At 50.5% G+C, this 18276-nt stretch overlaps 5 protein-coding genes across 6 annotated transcripts; 4 read left to right on the forward strand and 1 right to left on the reverse strand.

Annotated features, from left to right (window-relative positions):
• Positions 1-8: 8 nt before the first annotated feature.
• LOC6603438 lies at positions 9-680 on the forward strand. The gene has a single exon (XM_026992394.1). The coding sequence runs from the start codon at positions 9-11 to the stop codon at positions 633-635; it is 627 nt and encodes a 208-aa protein (XP_026848195.1). The 3' UTR covers positions 636-680.
• Positions 681-720: 40 nt separating this feature from the next.
• LOC6603437 lies at positions 721-1316 on the forward strand. The gene is made up of 2 exons (XM_002028379.2): positions 721-786; positions 843-1316. Exons 1-2 carry the CDS (start codon positions 721-723, stop codon positions 1314-1316), a joined length of 540 nt encoding a protein of 179 aa, XP_002028415.2.
• Positions 1317-3209: 1893 nt separating this feature from the next.
• Positions 3210-3930, reverse strand: LOC6603436. Its single transcript, XM_002028378.2, has 3 exons — positions 3856-3930; positions 3476-3799; positions 3210-3413 (listed from the first exon to the last, which is right to left on the reverse strand). Exons 1-3 carry the CDS (start codon positions 3928-3930, stop codon positions 3255-3257), a joined length of 558 nt encoding a protein of 185 aa, XP_002028414.2. The 3' UTR covers positions 3210-3254.
• Positions 3931-11872: 7942 nt separating this feature from the next.
• On the forward strand, positions 11873-12583 carry LOC6603435 (S-phase kinase-associated protein 1). 2 transcript variants are annotated; one of them, XM_026992337.1, is made up of 2 exons: positions 11873-11927; positions 11990-12583. In XM_026992337.1, the coding sequence occupies exons 1-2, from the start codon at positions 11922-11924 to the stop codon at positions 12452-12454; spliced, it is 471 nt and encodes a 156-aa protein (XP_026848138.1). In that variant the 5' UTR covers positions 11873-11921; the 3' UTR covers positions 12455-12583. The 2 variants fall into 2 exon arrangements, with proteins under 2 accessions (XP_026848138.1, XP_002028413.1); XM_002028377.2 differs by having other exon boundaries at positions 11911-11923.
• Positions 12584-12903: 320 nt separating this feature from the next.
• Positions 12904-13553, forward strand: LOC6603434 (S-phase kinase-associated protein 1). Its single transcript, XM_002028376.2, has 2 exons — positions 12904-12924; positions 12987-13553. The coding sequence occupies exons 1-2, from the start codon at positions 12919-12921 to the stop codon at positions 13458-13460; spliced, it is 480 nt and encodes a 159-aa protein (XP_002028412.2). The 5' UTR covers positions 12904-12918; the 3' UTR covers positions 13461-13553.
• The last annotated feature ends 4723 nt before the right edge of the window (positions 13554-18276 follow it).

Raw genomic sequence — 18276 nt, forward strand, 5'->3', positions numbered from 1 at the left:
AAAGAGCAATGGGTCGTCAGATGATGTGTATGTTACAGCTTGTGGAGTTTCTGTGTCTGTTTCTGTGCTCCGCCGAGGCGGTGAGTATTTTCCAGGGACATCCACAGCGGGTTTCTCACTCTTTGTCCCGTCAGGATCGCAACATCCGATTCATCGCTGGGGAAAGTCGGTTCAACCGCGAATACTTTGACAACTTCTCCTTCAGCATACGCAACGACCAGATCTTTCTGGAGATGAACCTGCGGCGGCCCCTGCCGAAGGGCTGGCGGGCCCGCCTGGACTTCCAGCTGCGGGTGGGCAACTCCAAGAGCTTCCAGAGCCTTTTCTCCACCAGCGTGGACGTGTGCCACATTGTGAACGCCGCCAAGGTGAATCTGTTCAAAAAGTGGTACAAGAACATGCTCAAGTACGGCAACTTCCTGCGCCAGTGCCCCCTCAAGACGGGCCACTACTACCTGAGGGGCTGGCAGTTCGGGGAGGGCCTGGTGCCGCCGTTCATAACGAGCGGCTCGTACCGCCTGCAGACCTACAACTTCTACGGCAAGTACAAGGGCAAAGACGAAGACTTCATAATGAGCTGCACGGCCGATGCAATCATCCATCAGCCATCATCTGATCTGGCATCGAATGGCTAATGACTTGGAAATAAATGGCCCCCCATGTCCGTAATTGGCTCTGAAGCATTCGGTTTTTCATTTGCGTTTTGTCGTGGGCTTCGAAATGTGCAAATTGCCTCATTACTCCGTGATTATTCTGCTCTGCCTTCAATCGCAGCTCGTTGCAGGGGTAAGATCCCTCCGATTCCCCTTGTGGGTCCCCGCTCAAGCCGAGATCCTTTCCAGGAACGCAGTGTGGAGTTCCTGGCGGGCAACTGCAGCTACAACCCCAAGTACTTCAAGAACTTCTCGCTGACCATTTCGAGGAATATGATGAACATGGACATGGACCTCAACAGGCCCATCCTGAGGGGCTTCAGGGTGCACATCGACATCCAGCTGCGGCTGGCGAATGCCAAGAACTTCCAGTCGGTCTTCAGCCAGGTGAACGACGTCTGTGCCGTCACCTCGACCGTGAAGAACAGCCTGTTCAAGTCCTGGTTCAAGGACATGACCAAGCACGGCAACTTCATGTACAACTGCCCCGTCCAGATGGGCCACTACTACATGCACGACTGGCGCATGGGCAGCGCCATGACCCACAGGTTCCTCATTCCGGGCGAGTACCGCGGCAAGCTCGGGTTCTTCTACGGGAAGTACAAGACCAGGTCCTACGACGAGACCCTCACCCTGATGATTGATGCGATCCTGTCGAACTAAAGACGCTTACGCCACCCAAACATCCTCCATCAACGCAATAAAAATCAGTGCTCGGCTGTAGTCGTAGCTCAAACATAATCGATGCAATACCCGTAATGATGTTGACACTTCCTGCCGCCAGCCGTTGAGAATGCAATCATTACTACCTGCATCTGCGCCACCCTGTGCGCCACCCTGTCTCCGGGCTGCGTCTGGCAGCAATTTCATGACGAGAAATAATAATATCCTGTACAAGGCGGCAACATGTTGCACGGCATGGCGTTGATTATCGATGCGGCGAACGGGTGCAAGATGCTCCGAGTGGAACGTTCAATTTAGCCGCATTGTCCTCGTCGTATGCCTTGTGTCTTTCCAAGGAATCGCAGCTGTCGCATGCAGCAAAGGGCACAGGCAGAAAAGAAACACAGAAGGCGACCCAGAGACTGGACCATAAGAATACCCACTACTCCAGTATTCCGCTTCGTTTTGGCTGCCACAAATATTGCCCTGCTCCTTGCCATTACAGGGCACAAAAAGGATACATTAGGCGACAACTGTTGACGCTTTCTTTAACTGCATTTGACTGGTCCTCCTTGGGCTCCCCTGTGGGGTAGAGGGGGGTGGCGGGGGGTTGTGTGTGTAGCGTTTAACTTTATCGCTTCCTAATTGCCGCCGCCCACCCTCTGGGCGGTCCACACGATTTGCCCGAGGCCTTTGTGCTCGCCAATTTGTTGCGATTCCCGCTGGTATAATTATAGGTTGTATGATGATGATCCCCCACCGACCCCAACACCGCCTCCTCCTCCTGCTCCTCCTCCTCCTCCTCCTGCTCCTCCTGCTCCTGACAACGCCTGCAGACATGTCTGATGACTAATGAGAGTGTGTCAGTGAGCGAGTGAGTGAAAGTCAGGTGAGGCTCTGCCTAATTAGTTCAAATGCCCAGCGAAGCGTCTAATTGGGGAGGCCTTTGAAATGATGCCACAGAATGCCTGAAAATTGATTCAATTTACTGCATATTCTTCTGGGCTTAGGGCCAAGCTCTTAAGCGCCAGACCAATGATAGTGGTCTCCCTCCACTTCCACTTCCCCTTCCACTATTCCTTCTCCCTCTCCAATGCCAGCGATCCGGTCGGTTTCCCTTTGTAAATCAATTTCACGCCAAACAAACATTAAACGTTATTTAACACAAAGTGCGACAACTGCGACAAGTATAATGATGGCAATTTCCTTGAGTACACGATGCCACTTCTCCTGGTTCCATTCTCCAGTTCCACCTCCATTTGTTTCAAAGAAGCTCCGACTCCCACTCCCACTCCCACTCCCACTCCCACTCCTACTCCGATTGTAGCTCCGGATCCGGCTCTGGTTGCATTGGCCCTGCCCTGCGTGGCGTTCGTTCGTTCGATTCCTTCGACAAAAATACAAGAAATTGCGCTTTGCCCCATCATTCGTGCAACGGAAGTGCAATTGATGGCAAATCCGAGCCAAGGCAGGGCCAGGCAGGGCCAGGCAGGGCAAGGAGCCCGTGCGAACGTGTCGAGAGGAGAGAACGATGACGGCGCCAAGGAGCAACTTGTCGATGGAAAAATACTTTGTCCCCAAACTATTATTGACAGTGTTTAAATTATTTTGCGCTTAGTTTGCCCGCACTCGCATAAATCGCAGCGTGCAGCGTGCAGCGTGCAGCCACGTTCCGTACTCGAATCTGTGTCCGTGTCCGTGTCCGTGTTGGTGTCCATGTCCATGTCCCTGGCCGTATCCCTGTCCCTGTCCCTATCCCTGTCCCTATCCCTGCCCTCTGTCCGTGTCCTTGCTGGAGAGCTCATTAATTTATTTATGCGAAATGCACGTGCAACGATTTACTCGATTGGAAGTGAGAAATTGTGTTAGCCAGTGGAGATTTGAGCTCTTCAATGATTCATTGCGTTTTAATGTGACAAATTTGACGGCTGCGGCGCCTCACTTCATTCTGATATCCACATAGAAGACGGTGTTTGTCAGGTTATCGTTGTGCCACTCCCTCATGTACAGATTGGAGTCGATGCTGAAGCTCCCCGAGCGCACGAATCGGGGTATGGTCTCCTTGTCCGATTGAATATTCAGCATGGTATAGTTTCCCTGTAAAAACAAGGCGTCACGAGAGTTGTACAGCCTACCTACGAGTCTGGGTAGTCGAGTACCTCCTTCAGGGGACACTGCTTGGGCATATTGGAGTCCCTCATGACGTTTTCCAGCCAGAAATTGATGATGCTCTGGCCCCTGGCCTTGCCCAAGATGTGGCACAGATTGACATTGTAGGTGAAGACGTTCCGGTAGCTGTTCTCCCTCTTGGACACGCGCTGGGCCAACGTGGCCCGCAGCCAGATATCCACCGTGATGGTCCGTATTAAATGTAGGGTAAAATTCACGGTCGTATAGTCCGCACTCACCGACGCCTCGTAGTGCGACAGATATTTGCTGTTGTAGTCGGTGACAATCCGCCGGAAGAGCAGCGAACTCAGGGACTGCAAGACAGCGTGAAAGAGCACTCTCAGGGCGATATTTAGGAGGATATTCGAACCTTTTGTCCCTCCAGCAGGCGCCAGGCACTGCAGAGCAGCAGTCCAGCAACAAGAGCTCTACAGATCGCAGCCATCGTCCACGCCTCCCTTTCGCTGATTGAATTCGATTCTTGCCCGAAATAGTGGCCATTAGAACATCATCAATATTCCATTTACAATATTCGAGTGCGTTCGTGATCAAGATCTGTTGCACGCAGAACTATCAGAGGAGGAGATCTGCCGCTCAGCTGTTCGTTGGGTTATGGGAGCCCCTCTGCTGGCTCTCCGCCGGCCCCTCCGCTGCCCCTCCGCTGCCCCTCCGCTGGCCCCTCCACTGGCCCTCCGCTGGCCCTCCCAGGTACTGGCCATCCGTCCAGGCCTCTCGGCGTAATTAAATTGCACTGTTCAGAAGTTTTTGGGCCCCCGCCCCCCACCCACGTGGCAGCCCATATAATTTGTTGGAGACTGACGCTAAAAATATGATAAATTACCGCTTTTACGGGCAGCAGAGCAGCAGGCAGCAGGCCGCATAAATTCAAAAAGAGCCGCTATTTGCTGCTAACCAAATCTTAATTATAAATCTAAAGGAAGCACTTGCAACCGACGAAAAAAAAAAAAAATGAGACAAAAAATGAGAAAGAAATTACCGCAAGCGCAGTGCAGGAGCAGCAGTGGGGCGGGTGAAGGGGTGAGGGGTGAGGGGCTAGGAATGAAATGATGATTTAATAGAATGGTCTGCGGGCACCGCCAGCTGCACGGCTGCCTGGCTGAGCCGAATGAATGGGAACTGGACGAGGACGAGGACGAGGACCCAGGCAAGGACTCGGACTCGGACACGGACACGGACACGGACGAGGAGCAGGCGGAAATGACTCTATAAGCTGCTGCAACCATAAACCGGAAGTTAACAGACTTTCGCTGATGTGGCACTTTTCAGGGTGCTGCTGCAGCAGGACTTCTCTCCGGGAGGCTCCTCCTCGACTGCTCGACTGCTCGACTCCTCGACTCCTGGACGGACACTCGCTCGACACGCTCGGCGGGAAGTCTGCAAAATTGTGACAGCGCATGGCCGCAGGATAATCAAATAATTTTTTTCTCTCTCAGTCTTCGGCAGAGTTTTTTTTCCCCTGGTCTGGTCTGGTCTCTGGTCTCTGGTCTCTGGTCTGGCGTGGTCTGGCTTGGTCTGGGACTCCTGCTGGCTCGCTGAATTATTGTTGCAACATTGCCACAAAATGCTAATTGCCCCATACGATACGATCGAGGCGGAGGACCCAGAAACCGAGGCAAGAACTTGCTCCCCCCCCCCATTCCCGTTATGAGGATGGTGGGGGGTGGGGCGTGGGGGGTGATTGGGGTGCAAAAACTTTTCCAAATTGCAACTGTCATTGATTTTGCCTCATTTTGACAGTTTCCATTTTCTCTTGAGGGTCTTTTGGGTCTCTCTTCTGCCCGGTGCCCCCGTGCCCCGTGCCCGGTGCCTGGTGCCTGGTGCTCGGTGCCTAGTGCCTGCTCTTATCGCAATCTGTCAAAGATTGGCAAATTGCATTGGCTTAAACATTAATAAATCATATGGAAAGTGTCCAGTAAACTTTTGCCCCAATCGACAATCGACAATCGAGGCAAAGGTAAGCGCCTGCTCTCCACGAACTATGATGGGAGGGGGGGGGTCCTCCCTATCCTCCCTATCCGGCGCGATCCTTGACTGCTGTAATTTTACAGCTATTAAAAATATTTACGCAACACAATCGCATGCTCAATTTCATTTGTAAATGTTTACGCCCGAAATGTTGGCAATAAATGTGGAAATAAATTGTAAATGAATCGGAAGAGGGCCAGGGACAGAGCCAGGGCCAGGGCCTGGTGTGGCATTGTTCTGGCGGTGCATGGAGGAGGGAGGCCTCCAGGCGAGGAGCCTGCTCTTTTCTACTTAAAAATCGAGTTAATTCCGTGCTGAACATTAGCCTTGTTCGTCAGGGAATGGGAACAACTTTAACCGCTTGCCAGCCAACAGCCGACGCGCACAGAGTTAATGAGGAACCGGCAGCAGCAGTGGCAGCAGCAGTGGCAGCCACGTGGAGCACTCCGAAAAAGTTGGTCCACATTCCTTCAATGGATTGCCGGAGAGACGCGCGACACTCTCTTCAAGAAGCGCCTGCTGTTGGGAATAATGACGATGATTCTGCCGTTGATTTGAATTGTGATTAAAATGCAGCGTATAATTTCTGCACCCTGTCCCCCCGGTCCCCCCTATCCCCCGGTCCCTGTGTCTCGAGTCGCTGGCAGCATGTGCGCCGCGACGCGCGTGGGTCCGGGTCCGGGTCCGGGTACGGGTACGGGTACGGGTACGGGTGGGCTCCCAAGAAGTTTTGTGCCTCGTTTCACACTTTGTCTGACGGTGCAGAAATTCCGGAGAAGCACAAGAATGCGGCGACGTTGTGGGAAGTTGAAGAAAAATTGCAAAAACCGCAACTCGTGTCGACTTGATGTTAGAATAATGAAGAGGCAAAACTTTTGCGCAAGGCATGTAATTTTTCGCTGTGACAGCCGGCCGTGGGCCCCCCCCCCCCCCAACCCCCCTCTTACTGTTCCAGCGCCCACCCACCGGAAACGGAAGTTGTCATTCGTTTTGTGCATTTGTTAAAAAGTTACAACTGAAAACAAAACCAAAAACGAAACAAAAACTGCATGAAAAACTTCTGCTGCAGGATCCTCCTCATTTGCAGCTGCAGTTGCAGTTTTTCGGGTCATTTCCAGTGTAACTGTAACTGTAACTATTTCTGTTTTGGTTAGGCCTAACACTTGGAATAATGTCCATCTGTGGAGCCCCCCCCCCTGCCGCCTTCCGCCTCTTGCCTCTCAAATAAATCACAGCGGACCGTAGAGCCCACGGCCAGACAGAGCCGTACAGCAGTACGGCCGTACGGCCGTAGTGGAGTCCGAGAGGCCGCGTTATAAATGCGAACAATGACACAATTGATTGGCCAATTACGTGCGCTTCGGGGTGATTATGACGTTACGTTACGTTAGGCGAGGCACATCAGAGTCCGAATCACGGAAGGGGGCGGCCATCGGCGCGGCAGGGGGTGGTGGTGTGTGGCAGGGTGTACATGTGTGTGTGTGTGTGTGTGTGTGTGTGTGTGGATGTCTGTCATGCCTGGCTAAATTTACACAATTAAATGCGTGAAATTCGTTTGAATAATTGACCAATTTTTCGGTTACTGCGTGGCAAAGGGGTGGTGGGGGGAGCAACACGAGAGGGTGCGAAGCAAAAATTTGTTTTAAAGGTTTACAAGGTTCCGCCATTAAGGAGCGGCGAGATAAAGTCGCCTTAAAGCCAAGTCGAGGATGCGACAGCGGGCCAGAACAGAAAAAAAAACGCCATGAGTTGGCCAACTTTATGGCCAATGGTCGAGAGTCGTGAGCCGAGAGCCGAGAGTCGAGAGAAAGCCGCAGCTAATTTATTTCCAGGCCGGGCCATTTATGCGACACAGCAGCAGGCAAGCGGGCAAGCAGGACACGGGTGGAGTCTGGGGCAGAAGTCTGGGGGCAGGACCAAGCACTTCATTGTGCAGTGGCTCGTTTAAAACGCTGATTCAGTTTCATCATTAACCAGATTAATATGGCATGGCCGGGCCCCTGACAGGGCTCGCCTGTAGCCCGAAACCCGAGCACCCCTTTCGGGTAATGGTAATCGATGCGGATGCGGATGTGGATGTGGATGTGGATGCGGAGGGTCATGCCATGGCATGTTCTAGTCATTGCCCTGCGAAACGAGATGGCCATGTGGTCGTCCATTGCAGGGGCACTTGAAGTTTATCGCTTTGCAGTTTACCGAGCACCACGCGGCGTATGCGCAATATTCGAGGCAATGAATTTTTATGCGCCCCCAGTGCGCCCCGGCTCAAGGGGTGGTGGTGAGGGGGTCTCTGGGTTTTCGGCTAATTTGTCCAACGCATTGGCCTGCCTAATTGGCCATAGAAATATGCGAGGGGGGGGCGCAGCACAGGGCGGAGATTAGCATTCCATCGCTTCTTTAGGGCCACAACAATCAAAGGGGGAGGGGGGCGGCACTGACAAGTGGCGGATTATGGGGCATCTGCCTCCCGAAGAATCCCCCCACCTGCCACCCACCTTCCCTCCGCACTGATTGCAATTGCAGGATATTTCCGGCTCCCCCTCGCTCCCCCGCGCGCCACGGCCCAAGCCCACAGTTTATTTAGTATCTCTGGCAGCAGCAGCAGCAGCCGCGTGGAATTGTGATAATATTTGCCAGGAAAAGTATTTACATTTGACTCAAAAGTTGGTAGCTTCCACCAAGGGGGGCGCCGCGCGGCAGCAGTTCGGGCTTCAACGCAATCACAGTTTTCGACATTTTACGAAATTGTATCGGCGTCGAAGTTTTCTTTGCCGCTTATTTGTTTGTTGTTCTTCCCGGTTCGTATTCGTTTCTCCTTTCTCCTTTCTTTACTTTTTTTTTTTTTTGGTTTTTTTTCTTGTAAGAGAGCCTTACGCGAAATAAGAAAAGTTTTTGGCTTTTATTTAAACAAATTTCTGGCGCAGACATGCGTGGCAATTCTTTTCAAGTTTTTTCCGGCAGTTGGAAATACTTCAAATGTTGCAATTCGGATTTGAAAGAGAGCTGGTCGAGAGGGAGATACGTTATCCCAGCGATGCGGCAGGAGGCCATCCCCCAACGCCCCCTCAAGTGGTCTAATAGGCCTGAGAGCAGCGGCGGCTCCAACTCGTTAGTCTGGAAAAATATTATCTAATAAGCAGGCCAGACGGCAGGACGACAGGACGGCGGGACGGCAGGCCACAAAGGTCTCAACGAGGACGAGGCCGGGAGACATTCTCCGGGCAGACAGAGGGCCACCAATTAAATTTCACCCGCATCAATAATCATGAAAGCAAGAATTGCCGAAAGCCTAGCAAAAAATGTCTCTCTCTCTCTCTCTGGCTGGATGTACGCGGGAGTATATCCTGCACAAATGCCACATAAAACGAAAGCGCCAAATTAAATGGCAACACGAGGGGGGTGTTGAGGAGGAGGGTGAACGTATAGCCCCTTGTCCGCGGCAGACTTGGAGTCGACAAGCGTGTAAATGATATAAATTCAATTTAATAAAATTGTTAAAATCGCAACGACGAACGGAACGAGCTGTGGAAATGCTTTGCGCGCAGGTGAGCTGAAAATTGCTGTGAAATTTTTAGTGCCCAGGCAGGGTTCCGTCCTCCGCCCTCCGTCCTCCGTCCTTCCTGCTTCCTGCTGGTCGGGGATGGAGGAAGTCACTCCCAGGACGAGGACGACGACGACGACTACAGCGGAAGGCAAAGGCGGAAATACGCGTGAAAATTCCTAGCAATTATTTCACACAAAGTGGAAGAAGTGAGAGTCCTAGATGGAGTCAGAGTCGGAGTCAGCGTCAGAGTCGTTGCTTGTAGCATGTCCTGTCGCCTCATCGTCTGGCTGGTCCTGCTCCTTCATTGTGTTGTCAGTGCTGCCTTCGGTGGTGGGGGGGGGCTGGTGAAGGGGGCGACCCAGACGGAAGCTCTCGACCAATATAGCTTTGATAGCATTTTAAGCGGCTTGCGTGGGTTTCATTCTCCCGCCTTAATGTCACGATAATCGCATAATTTTCAATCCCCCTGGACACTGGCGCAAAGAGTTTCCATCCGGCAGCCTATTACGCCCCCCCATACCCGGACGGACAGGACAGTCTGCCTTCCGCCTTCCGCCTTATGGCATATTATTTTTTGTCGAAATTGTCTTATTAAATTGTTTTTGAAAAGCCCGCACGTGACTTTGCCTTTAATTTCCGCTGCGCAGCGACGGATCCCCGGGGCTCATCTGTTGCTCATCGATGGGGAAACCGAATACTCGATTCGTATCTGGAATATATTGTATTCCACAGATAATTAACCTCCGTTGAGTAGTCTCCACTCAAATCTCTCTACAGTGCCATCCAGATCCAGATCCAGATCCACATCCACTCCACTATCCAGCGCAATTAGTTGGCCTGCACTCCACTTATCACGCCACAGCCATATGCCATTCGTCCTCCGACGGAAGGACGGGAGGATGGGAGGATGGGAGGGGCCCTCCCCGACCCCGCCACAGCCACAGCCCGACCGCCCTTTGGGCTGCGGTTGTCTTCATGTCTAATTTAGCGACATTTTATTGTACTTTTCACCACAATCGCTTTCCATTGTTGTAATACAATTTTCTTGTCGCATTTTAGCCAAGTTATTCCTATTCTATGGCATTTTATTTTAGTTCATTTCATTTCGGTTCATTGTTGCCCCCCCATCGCCCATCCCCCAGCCCCCCCACTCTGCCGCCCTTTGTTGGGCTTAATGTTGGCCGCAAAATGTTGTTTTTCTTTGCTCCGGGGGCCCTCGTGCCGGTCTGGGCTTGTCCGCCTAAAAGCATGTTACATATTCCGAAATGTTTTGTGTCGCTTGCACATTTTCACAAATTTTCGGGTGGGCGTGGCCCTGCAGCGCCCTCTAACCCGGCCCGCCCATAACTCAGCCGCAATAGCGAACTGTGACTGCGGCTTTGTCTGCACTTCTTCTCCACGAGGCGAGCGATGAGGTCGGTCCTTGGGTCCTTGAGTCCGTCCGTCCGTCCGTCCGCCCGTCCGTCTGTCTGTCCGCTCAAGATAGTGCAAGAGTTATTGGCAAGCCATGTGGAGTACGAGTGTCCTTTGAAGGAGTCGTGCGAGTGTGCGCCGCATATGTTTTATTAAAATGCGCTCACATTTCGCTTTCAATTTGCAGACAATTTTCGACTCCTTTGCATACATTTTGAAGGAAACTCACTGACATGCAACATGCCCCGTGCCCCGTGCCCCGTGCTCCGTGCTCCGTGCCCCGTACTTTTGCTTTACTTTGGCATAGAGTTTCATTGGGTTCTTTGGGGAATGTTTTGTGGGCCGCACAATCATTAAAAATGGCAAAGTCTTGGTCTGTGCCCAAGCAATTGTCACAAATCTGGCGACTACTCGTACATTTGGCAGGGCAGGGCAGGGCGGGGCGGGGCAGGGCAGGGACCATTCTTCAATGGTAATTACAACTTTTTCTGGCAATTAACGCAGAAAAGAGCTCTGAAAAGAGTTCGAAAACTATGTAAAATAAATTACAATGATGCCTCAAGGAGGCAGAGTTCATTAATATTTATAACACAGCAGCAGCACATTCGGATCCATACAAAGGCCTCTCCCATGTGTGTGTGTGTGTGTCTGTGGGGGAGGGAGGGAGGATTGGTTGGAATGAAGAACAAAGCAACCAAATTAATTTAACGCCAACGAGGCCGCAGCCCACCAACAAAAAAAAAGAGAAAGAAAGCAACGAAAGCCTCTGCTCAGCGAAAGAAATCAACTGGGGGCCAGAGATAAAGAAGTGAAATGGAAAAAAACACTAGAGTATCCTTTTTTCACCCGCTAGACGAAAGGGGGGGGGGGCAGGCTAGTGTGCACCCTGCCACACTTGATTGATTTCATTCTATATACGAAGCGATTTTCCAATTACAAAAGCGCTAAAATCAGCACAAAACCAAAGGCCATCGAACAGTGGGACAAAAGCGGCATTAATGCCATAAAAAAGGGCTCATTTTAGACGAATACTAGACTGATTCCCAAGGAAATAAAATCAAGCCTTAACCAAAAGAAAAAGCACAAGAAAATTATCGATAAAACAATGATTTCGTTTCTTCAGATTTGAGACAAAAGACAGCTACAATAAAATGGGGTTAAATACTGATATAAATATATATTTATATATTAAATACTAAATAATTGAAAATATATTAATTCCCCGCGATATTCCGGTTCTGCAGCCGCTTCATCACTCAATAAAAGAATCCCCTTTATGTAAACCAAAATAACAAATTATACACGATACTTTTCAATACATCGCAAGAAAAATCGATACATTGAACAAATATCGAGTAGTCTAGCATCGAGCATCGATACAGTATCGACATTTCACCCAAGCTGCCCATCACTAGTTCCCAGCCTGTCACTGGAAAAAAAAAAAAAAAAAAACACGAAAAAGCAAAAAGGTTTTTCAAGTTTGATAAATTGAGATGTCGGTAAGGTTTAGTGTTGAATTGTGTGTTGTATAAAATAAGTGCACTTCCCACCCGATCTACAGAACAACGAAGCTACCAAAATGCGTACCATTAAACTGCAGTCCTCGAACGGGGAAGACTTCGACGTCGACGTCAGGTTCCTGAAGTGCTCGGGAATCATGAAAGGCTTACTCGAGGATGGCGACAAGGAGGATAAGAAGAAGGAACCTCTTGTTCTGCCGAATGTGAATTCAGACATTTTGCGCTTGGTCCTGATCTGGGCCGAGTACCACAAGGACGACCCCGAGCCGCCTGAAGATGAGGCTTCCTTTGAGCGGTCCACCGACGACATCATTCCCTGGGACATCGAGTTCCTCAAGGTGGACCAGGGCACTATCTACGAGCTAATGCTGGCCGCCAATTATATGGACATAAAGGGTTTGTTGCAACTGATTGCCAAGCACCTGGCCAACATGATCAAGGGCAAGACTCCCGAGCAGATACGTCAGACCTTCCACATCCCTCACTCCCAGGCGCCCAAGAAGTAGTGCGCCGCAACAGGGTCGGTGGACACTTCTAGAATAGTTTAATCCATCCGCACACACACACAATAAAGACATGCGATTGCGATTGTGAATATTTGTTGATAAAAGACAGCCACAAAAAATGGGGCTTAAGGACTGAAATTAACATATATAAATATAATAATTATTAAATAATTGAAAATATATTATTTCCCCGCGATATTCCTGTTCTAAAACCGCATCATCACTCAATAAAAGAATCCCCTTTATGTAAACCAAAATAACAAATTATACACGATACTTTTCAATACATCGCAAGAAAAATCGATACATTGAACAAATATCGAGTAGTCTAGCATCGAGCATCGATACAGTATCGACATTTCACCCAAGCTGCCCATCACTAGTTCCCAGCCTGTCACTGGAAAAAAAAAAAAAAAAAAAAAACACGAAAAAGCAAAAACGTTTTTCAAATTTGATAAATTGTGATGTCGGTAAGGTTTAGTGTTTGATTTTGTGTTTTATAAAATAAGTGCACTTCCCACCCGATCTACAGAACAACGAAGCTACCAAAATGCGTACCATTAAACTGCAGTCCTCGAACGGGGAAGACTTCGACGTCGACGTCAGGTTCCTGAAGTGCTCGGGAATCATGAAAGGCTTACTCGAGGATGGCGACAAGGAGGATAAGAAGAAGGAACCTCTTGTTCTGCCGAATGTGAATTCAGACATTTTGCGCTTGGTCCTGATCTGGGCCGAGTACCACAAGGACGACCCCGAGCCGCCTGAAGATGAGGCTGCCAATGGGCGGTCCACCGATGACATCATTCCCTGGGACATCGAGTTCCTCAAGATGGAGCAACGCCTTGTCATCGAGCTAATGATGGCCGCCGATTACATGGACATCAAGGGTTTGTTGCAACTGATTGCCAAGCACCTGGCCAACATGATCGAGGGCAAGACTCCCCAGCAGATACGTCAGATCTTCCACATCCCTCGCTCCGAGATACCGAAGGGGCCCATGAAGTAGTGCGCCGCAAGAGGGCCGGTGGAATCTTCTAGAATAGTTTAATCCATCCGCACACACACATACAATAAAGACATGCGATTGCGATTGCGAATGCGAATGCGAATGCGAAGAAAGCGTCTCTCTGGCTATCGGCCCACTGTGCCGGACTATCGTTGGTGGAGACTCGAGCGCCGGGCCGTGCCGTGCCGTGCCGTGCCGGGCCGTGCCGCACGGGAGCCTAATGCGCCAGGGAATTAGTTTTCTGTATCCCAGGCGGGCGAGTACGTAATGCCATGATTTTAACTTTTCTTTCGCTACTTTGCCGAAACTGTAAAGCGGCATTAAAATGGCAATTACCGTTTGCGGGTGGGCGTGGGGTGGGGCCCGGGCCTAAGACGGACGCTTGGGTCAAGGCTGTACGAGGAGTATTAATGAATTAACATGGCCAAATGGGTTCGGACAGCAATACAAATGGTACTGCTCGCGGCTGGCTGCCTCCCTAGTGCTTTATGAGCAAAGTTTTGCAATAAAACCCCCCAGCCCCCGCCCAAAAGAAGCTCCACGTGTTCGGCATGGCGAGTGCGCTGGCAATTAGTCCCGGGGAAAGGATTGTGGATTGTGGATTGTGGATTGGAGACTGGAGACTGGAGACTGGGGGGCGGGCTTCCGGGCTGCATCTCCATTGTGCTTTCTACGTTTCAAATGCATCCACGCAATTTGGGGAATCAAAGGGCCGTTAAATTGTACTACAGCGCATAACAAATTGGTTTTTTCGCCGGCAACATGTGCCCCAGACACTCGCAGACAAGCAAGCCTTTCGTTTCGCCACGCCTCGCCACGCCTCAGCCCTGCGCCACCCACCCGTGCCCCCCAATGAAGGCCGCAGAATTCGGTTCTGGAAACTGTCAAGCCAGCCGCGACAAACGCTGTTGTTCCCCCCTCCTTCCGAGTGTCCTCCTCCTACTGGGAGCACATCGTTAATGTCATTGCTATTCTTGTGGAGCGTTGGAGCAGGAGCAGGAGCAGGCGTTGGAGCTGGAGCTGAAGCTGGTTGGCAGTGTCTGCCTGATATATTGTTATCATTTTAACAATGGAAATTATTTCATTACATTGTTTTCCGCGCCCCTTTATTATGTTAGACATTTCCCCCGCTCAGCCAGGCGTCAGGCGGTGCTTCGGGGGGAGGGGCATGCCCCAAGCGCTGATAGTTGTGCGGGCGCTGGCGGGGAGGGGGGTGTTAGCCGCGTCTGCTTCTGTGGATTATCCATTTCTGTATCATTTGACGCCTATTAAAAACTTTCACTGACTAAACAAAATGCACAACCGAAATCGTTTCCTTTCCATTCGTTTCATTCGTTTCATTCGTTTCCTTTCCTTTCGTTCCGTTTCTTTTTCTTCAAATTTAATAAATCCTCGTGAACACGCTTTGAAGTTTTCATTTTGCAAACTTTGCTGGAAAATTGAAGGGAAACCAGTCGTTGATGAAGCGACTATGAGATACCGAAGGATGTACATTGGCGGAAGGCAGAAAGACATGGCTTTGCTCTCCTCTCCACAGTCAAATATACCCATTGCCCCACTACGATTAGTGGGTATCGAGAGGGAAATCCATGAAACAGAGCGATAAACAGATACAAGGTAAGGCCTCCTCCCTCCATCCGGGGGGACGGTTGGATGCTTACTTGTGGATTCGCATTTATTTCATTTGCATTTGCATTTAAAATGAAATGAAAATCCAGACCAGCATTAAAATATACACAGGCTGATCCGATCCGAACCAATATATTTATTTGGACATCATTAAAAGTGCCACATTTGAATGGAGATGGGAAGACAGGGGCTTGGGGCTTGGGGCATGGGGCATGGCGGCTGGGGCATGGGGCATGACGAAGACGCTGCGAGGATGACAGAGTCTCTTTTGGAGGGTTTTTGCTTGATATGCATAAATGTCAAAGTGATTACAATGCAGGGCCCGCAATGTGTTTATCGTTTTGCCACATGCTTCACTGCCCCCTGAGCGACGTCCTCCCCCTGAGGAGTGGCAAAAATGGGGGGAAAAAAAAAGGGACAGCTCCAGGAGTGTGACAACGCCCTACCCACATCCATTCAGTCGTTCATTCAGTCATTCATTCGCTCACTCGTTGCTTACACGCCCATCGAGCACGAGGACGGGGCACAGTGGGGCAGCCACCGCAAAAGAGCAGCGCCCCGTGCCGGCCGGACGGCTGGCAGCGTCTCCGGGGGCACCGTGCCACAGTGGGCCCCGGATTCGTCTTGATGTACGCAGGTGCGCTTATTGACGCTCGACTGCATTTCGTTTGAGGACAAGCCGAAAATCTGAGGCAGCCAGATCAAAGCCAGAGGACAATCTCCTTGTCCTTGTCATTCGTCTGCCCCTGGCACCCGCCACCACCCCCGCCCCCCACTTAGTGGCAAGCTGTCTTCGCCATCGCCCTTTGCATAGATAGAACTTGTGGAGGGCCCTCTCCGAAAGCCGAAAGCCGAAACAGAATGAAAAGGCAACGTTTTAATATTTTCGGGGCACTCGAAAATCCTTTCCGAGCACATTTCATGGTCGCAGAACAATTTCCGGTCCGCTCCGCTCCGGTCACAGTTGGGCGACAAGTATCCCTCCTTGGAGTCCTTGTTCGTTGGTGATTTGCAAGTTTTACGGTGAACTGAGGCGAATGGCTCTGCCAGCGGCTCCAAGGATTCAATAAAGCCTTAAATACATGCTCCAGAGTGCGGCTAAGAGCGTGCAACGACAGCTGCCACACCGGCACCGGCAGCACCACTCGAAAACAAAACCAGTTGGCAGCTCCATTTCCATAGACACACCGACAGAGAGAGAGAAAGAGAGAGAGACAGAGAGAGAGACACCGAAGAGGCGTCTGCCAAAACACTTTGAACTTTTTAAATTTTTAATGAATCAAAAATGTTTTCACACTTTTTCGCACACTCCTCCCTGCCTCCCTGCCTCCCTGCCTGGTGCCCCACCTATGCGCTGCATGTGTGCTGTCTGCAACATGTTTCTGTTGTCGATTTCCATTTCCAGCGGGAGCCAAAGGAAGCGCCAAAACAAAAACAACAAAAAAGACAGTTCATCAGTGGATGGTTGGATGGATGGATGGATGGATGGATGGATGGATGGATGGATGGGTTAGCGTCGACGTCGACGTCGACGTTGGCCTCCACACTCTCGCCCTGCAATCCACAGAAATGTAATTGAACTTAATTCGATTTGGAGCGAGACAAGTTTTTTGACAGCTGCTCAAGTTCCCAAAAGCTCCCAGGGGACAGTGCAACTCCTTTAAAGGCTTACCACCCAAAGGCTTTAAATGGCCCATCGGGCGGGCATGGCTCCTCTTTGTTTCAAATGCCTTTAAAGGCGGGCATTTCGAAATGAAACTCATTTCAGTGACGGCGATTCGACGTCTCGGCGATTACATCTTTGCCTCAATCCAATCACTCAGATTATTATAGACTTATGGACCACCTACCATCTACCATCTACCATGTACCGCCTCTCGGCAGCCTCTGTGCCACCTACACCTTCCTGTAAGTGGCAGTCCGGTTCGGTCCGGTCCGGTCCGGTCTGGTCCACTGATGGTGGTCAATTTTTTCGCATATGTTGCCATGAAGTGAACCCTCAAGTGCAGCAACTTGAGCTCCACACAGAGCAACAACAACAACAACAACTATAACAATACAAAATACAACAATTTTCCATTTGCCATGAAAGGGCGGACGGGCACTCGGGCAAAAATAAAAATAAAATCATCCAAACTGCACCCCAAGGCAGGGCTCGGACTTGGATGGCTGCGTCCTAACAAGCAGTTCATTTTTCTGCCAGTCAGCCACACACAATTGCCTCAAGAGGCATGAGGCAGGGGAGCAGGGAGCAAGAGGCAGGGAGCATGGGAGCAGGGAGCAAGGAGCAGGGACCGGCCCGTGGCCCATGGAGTGGGAGCATAAATATTTTCTATGGCATACAGGGAATATGATTTGATTTTACAATTACACGAATTTGATTGCATCTGCGGGGGCCGGGGCCGGGGCAGGGCTCCCGAGAAGAGAGTTAGCTCCAAATTTTAATTGGTATTGGGCCCTGCCGTAATGGCCCTGCGAATCTCTCGCTGTGTGGAACCCTTTAACGAACGGCCATCCATCGATGGCAGCTTTACTTTCGACACACAATAACCATAAATCTGAGGAGCTGCGGCGCCTTAGTCTGAGTTTATTTAAATGCCCAAAGACCCTGTCGTCTGGGCCCCTGCTGCCGGTATCTGGTAGCTGCATCTGAGAACGTCTTCGCCGGCTAGCAATATTTTTGCATTTAGCAATATTTTCAAGAGCGTTGTTAATTTCATGCCCGAATGGTCCGTGTGTTCGCAGGAGTCTTTCCTGCTGCTCCTCCGCCTCCTCCTCCATTCTCACCTCCTCCTCCCGAGGACTTTGGAGAGCAGGACGGATTCCGTTTCGGCCATGTGTAAACCAAAGTTTGCTCTTCGCCGGCTCTTCGCGGGGTAGATAGAAAAATGAAATGAAAATTGCGCATAATTTTGCATTACTAATCTTTAATTCCTTGGCAACTTTTTTAATCATTTCCTCACCTATTCGGGGCGCTCCCCCCACGGATAATAAGCCGCGCCTCTAAATTAAAAACTTTTCGCCCTCGCCGGGCGATTTATTCTGTATTTTTTTCCGCCCCCCCACTAATTGCAATAAATTTGCGTTAATAAACTGAAACCGAAACCAAAATTGTGGCAAATTGCCAACGGCAGTGGCCAGGCCGCGGGCCCTGCAAAGTTTCGGCCATAATTAAAAATATATTACA

The sequence above is a fragment of the Drosophila persimilis genome, unplaced genomic scaffold (assembly GCF_003286085.1).
Source record: "Drosophila persimilis strain 14011-0111.01,24,50 unplaced genomic scaffold, DperRS2 tig00000732-arrow-arrow-pilon, whole genome shotgun sequence".
In the NCBI taxonomy this organism is placed as follows: Eukaryota; Metazoa; Arthropoda; class Insecta; order Diptera; family Drosophilidae; genus Drosophila; species Drosophila persimilis.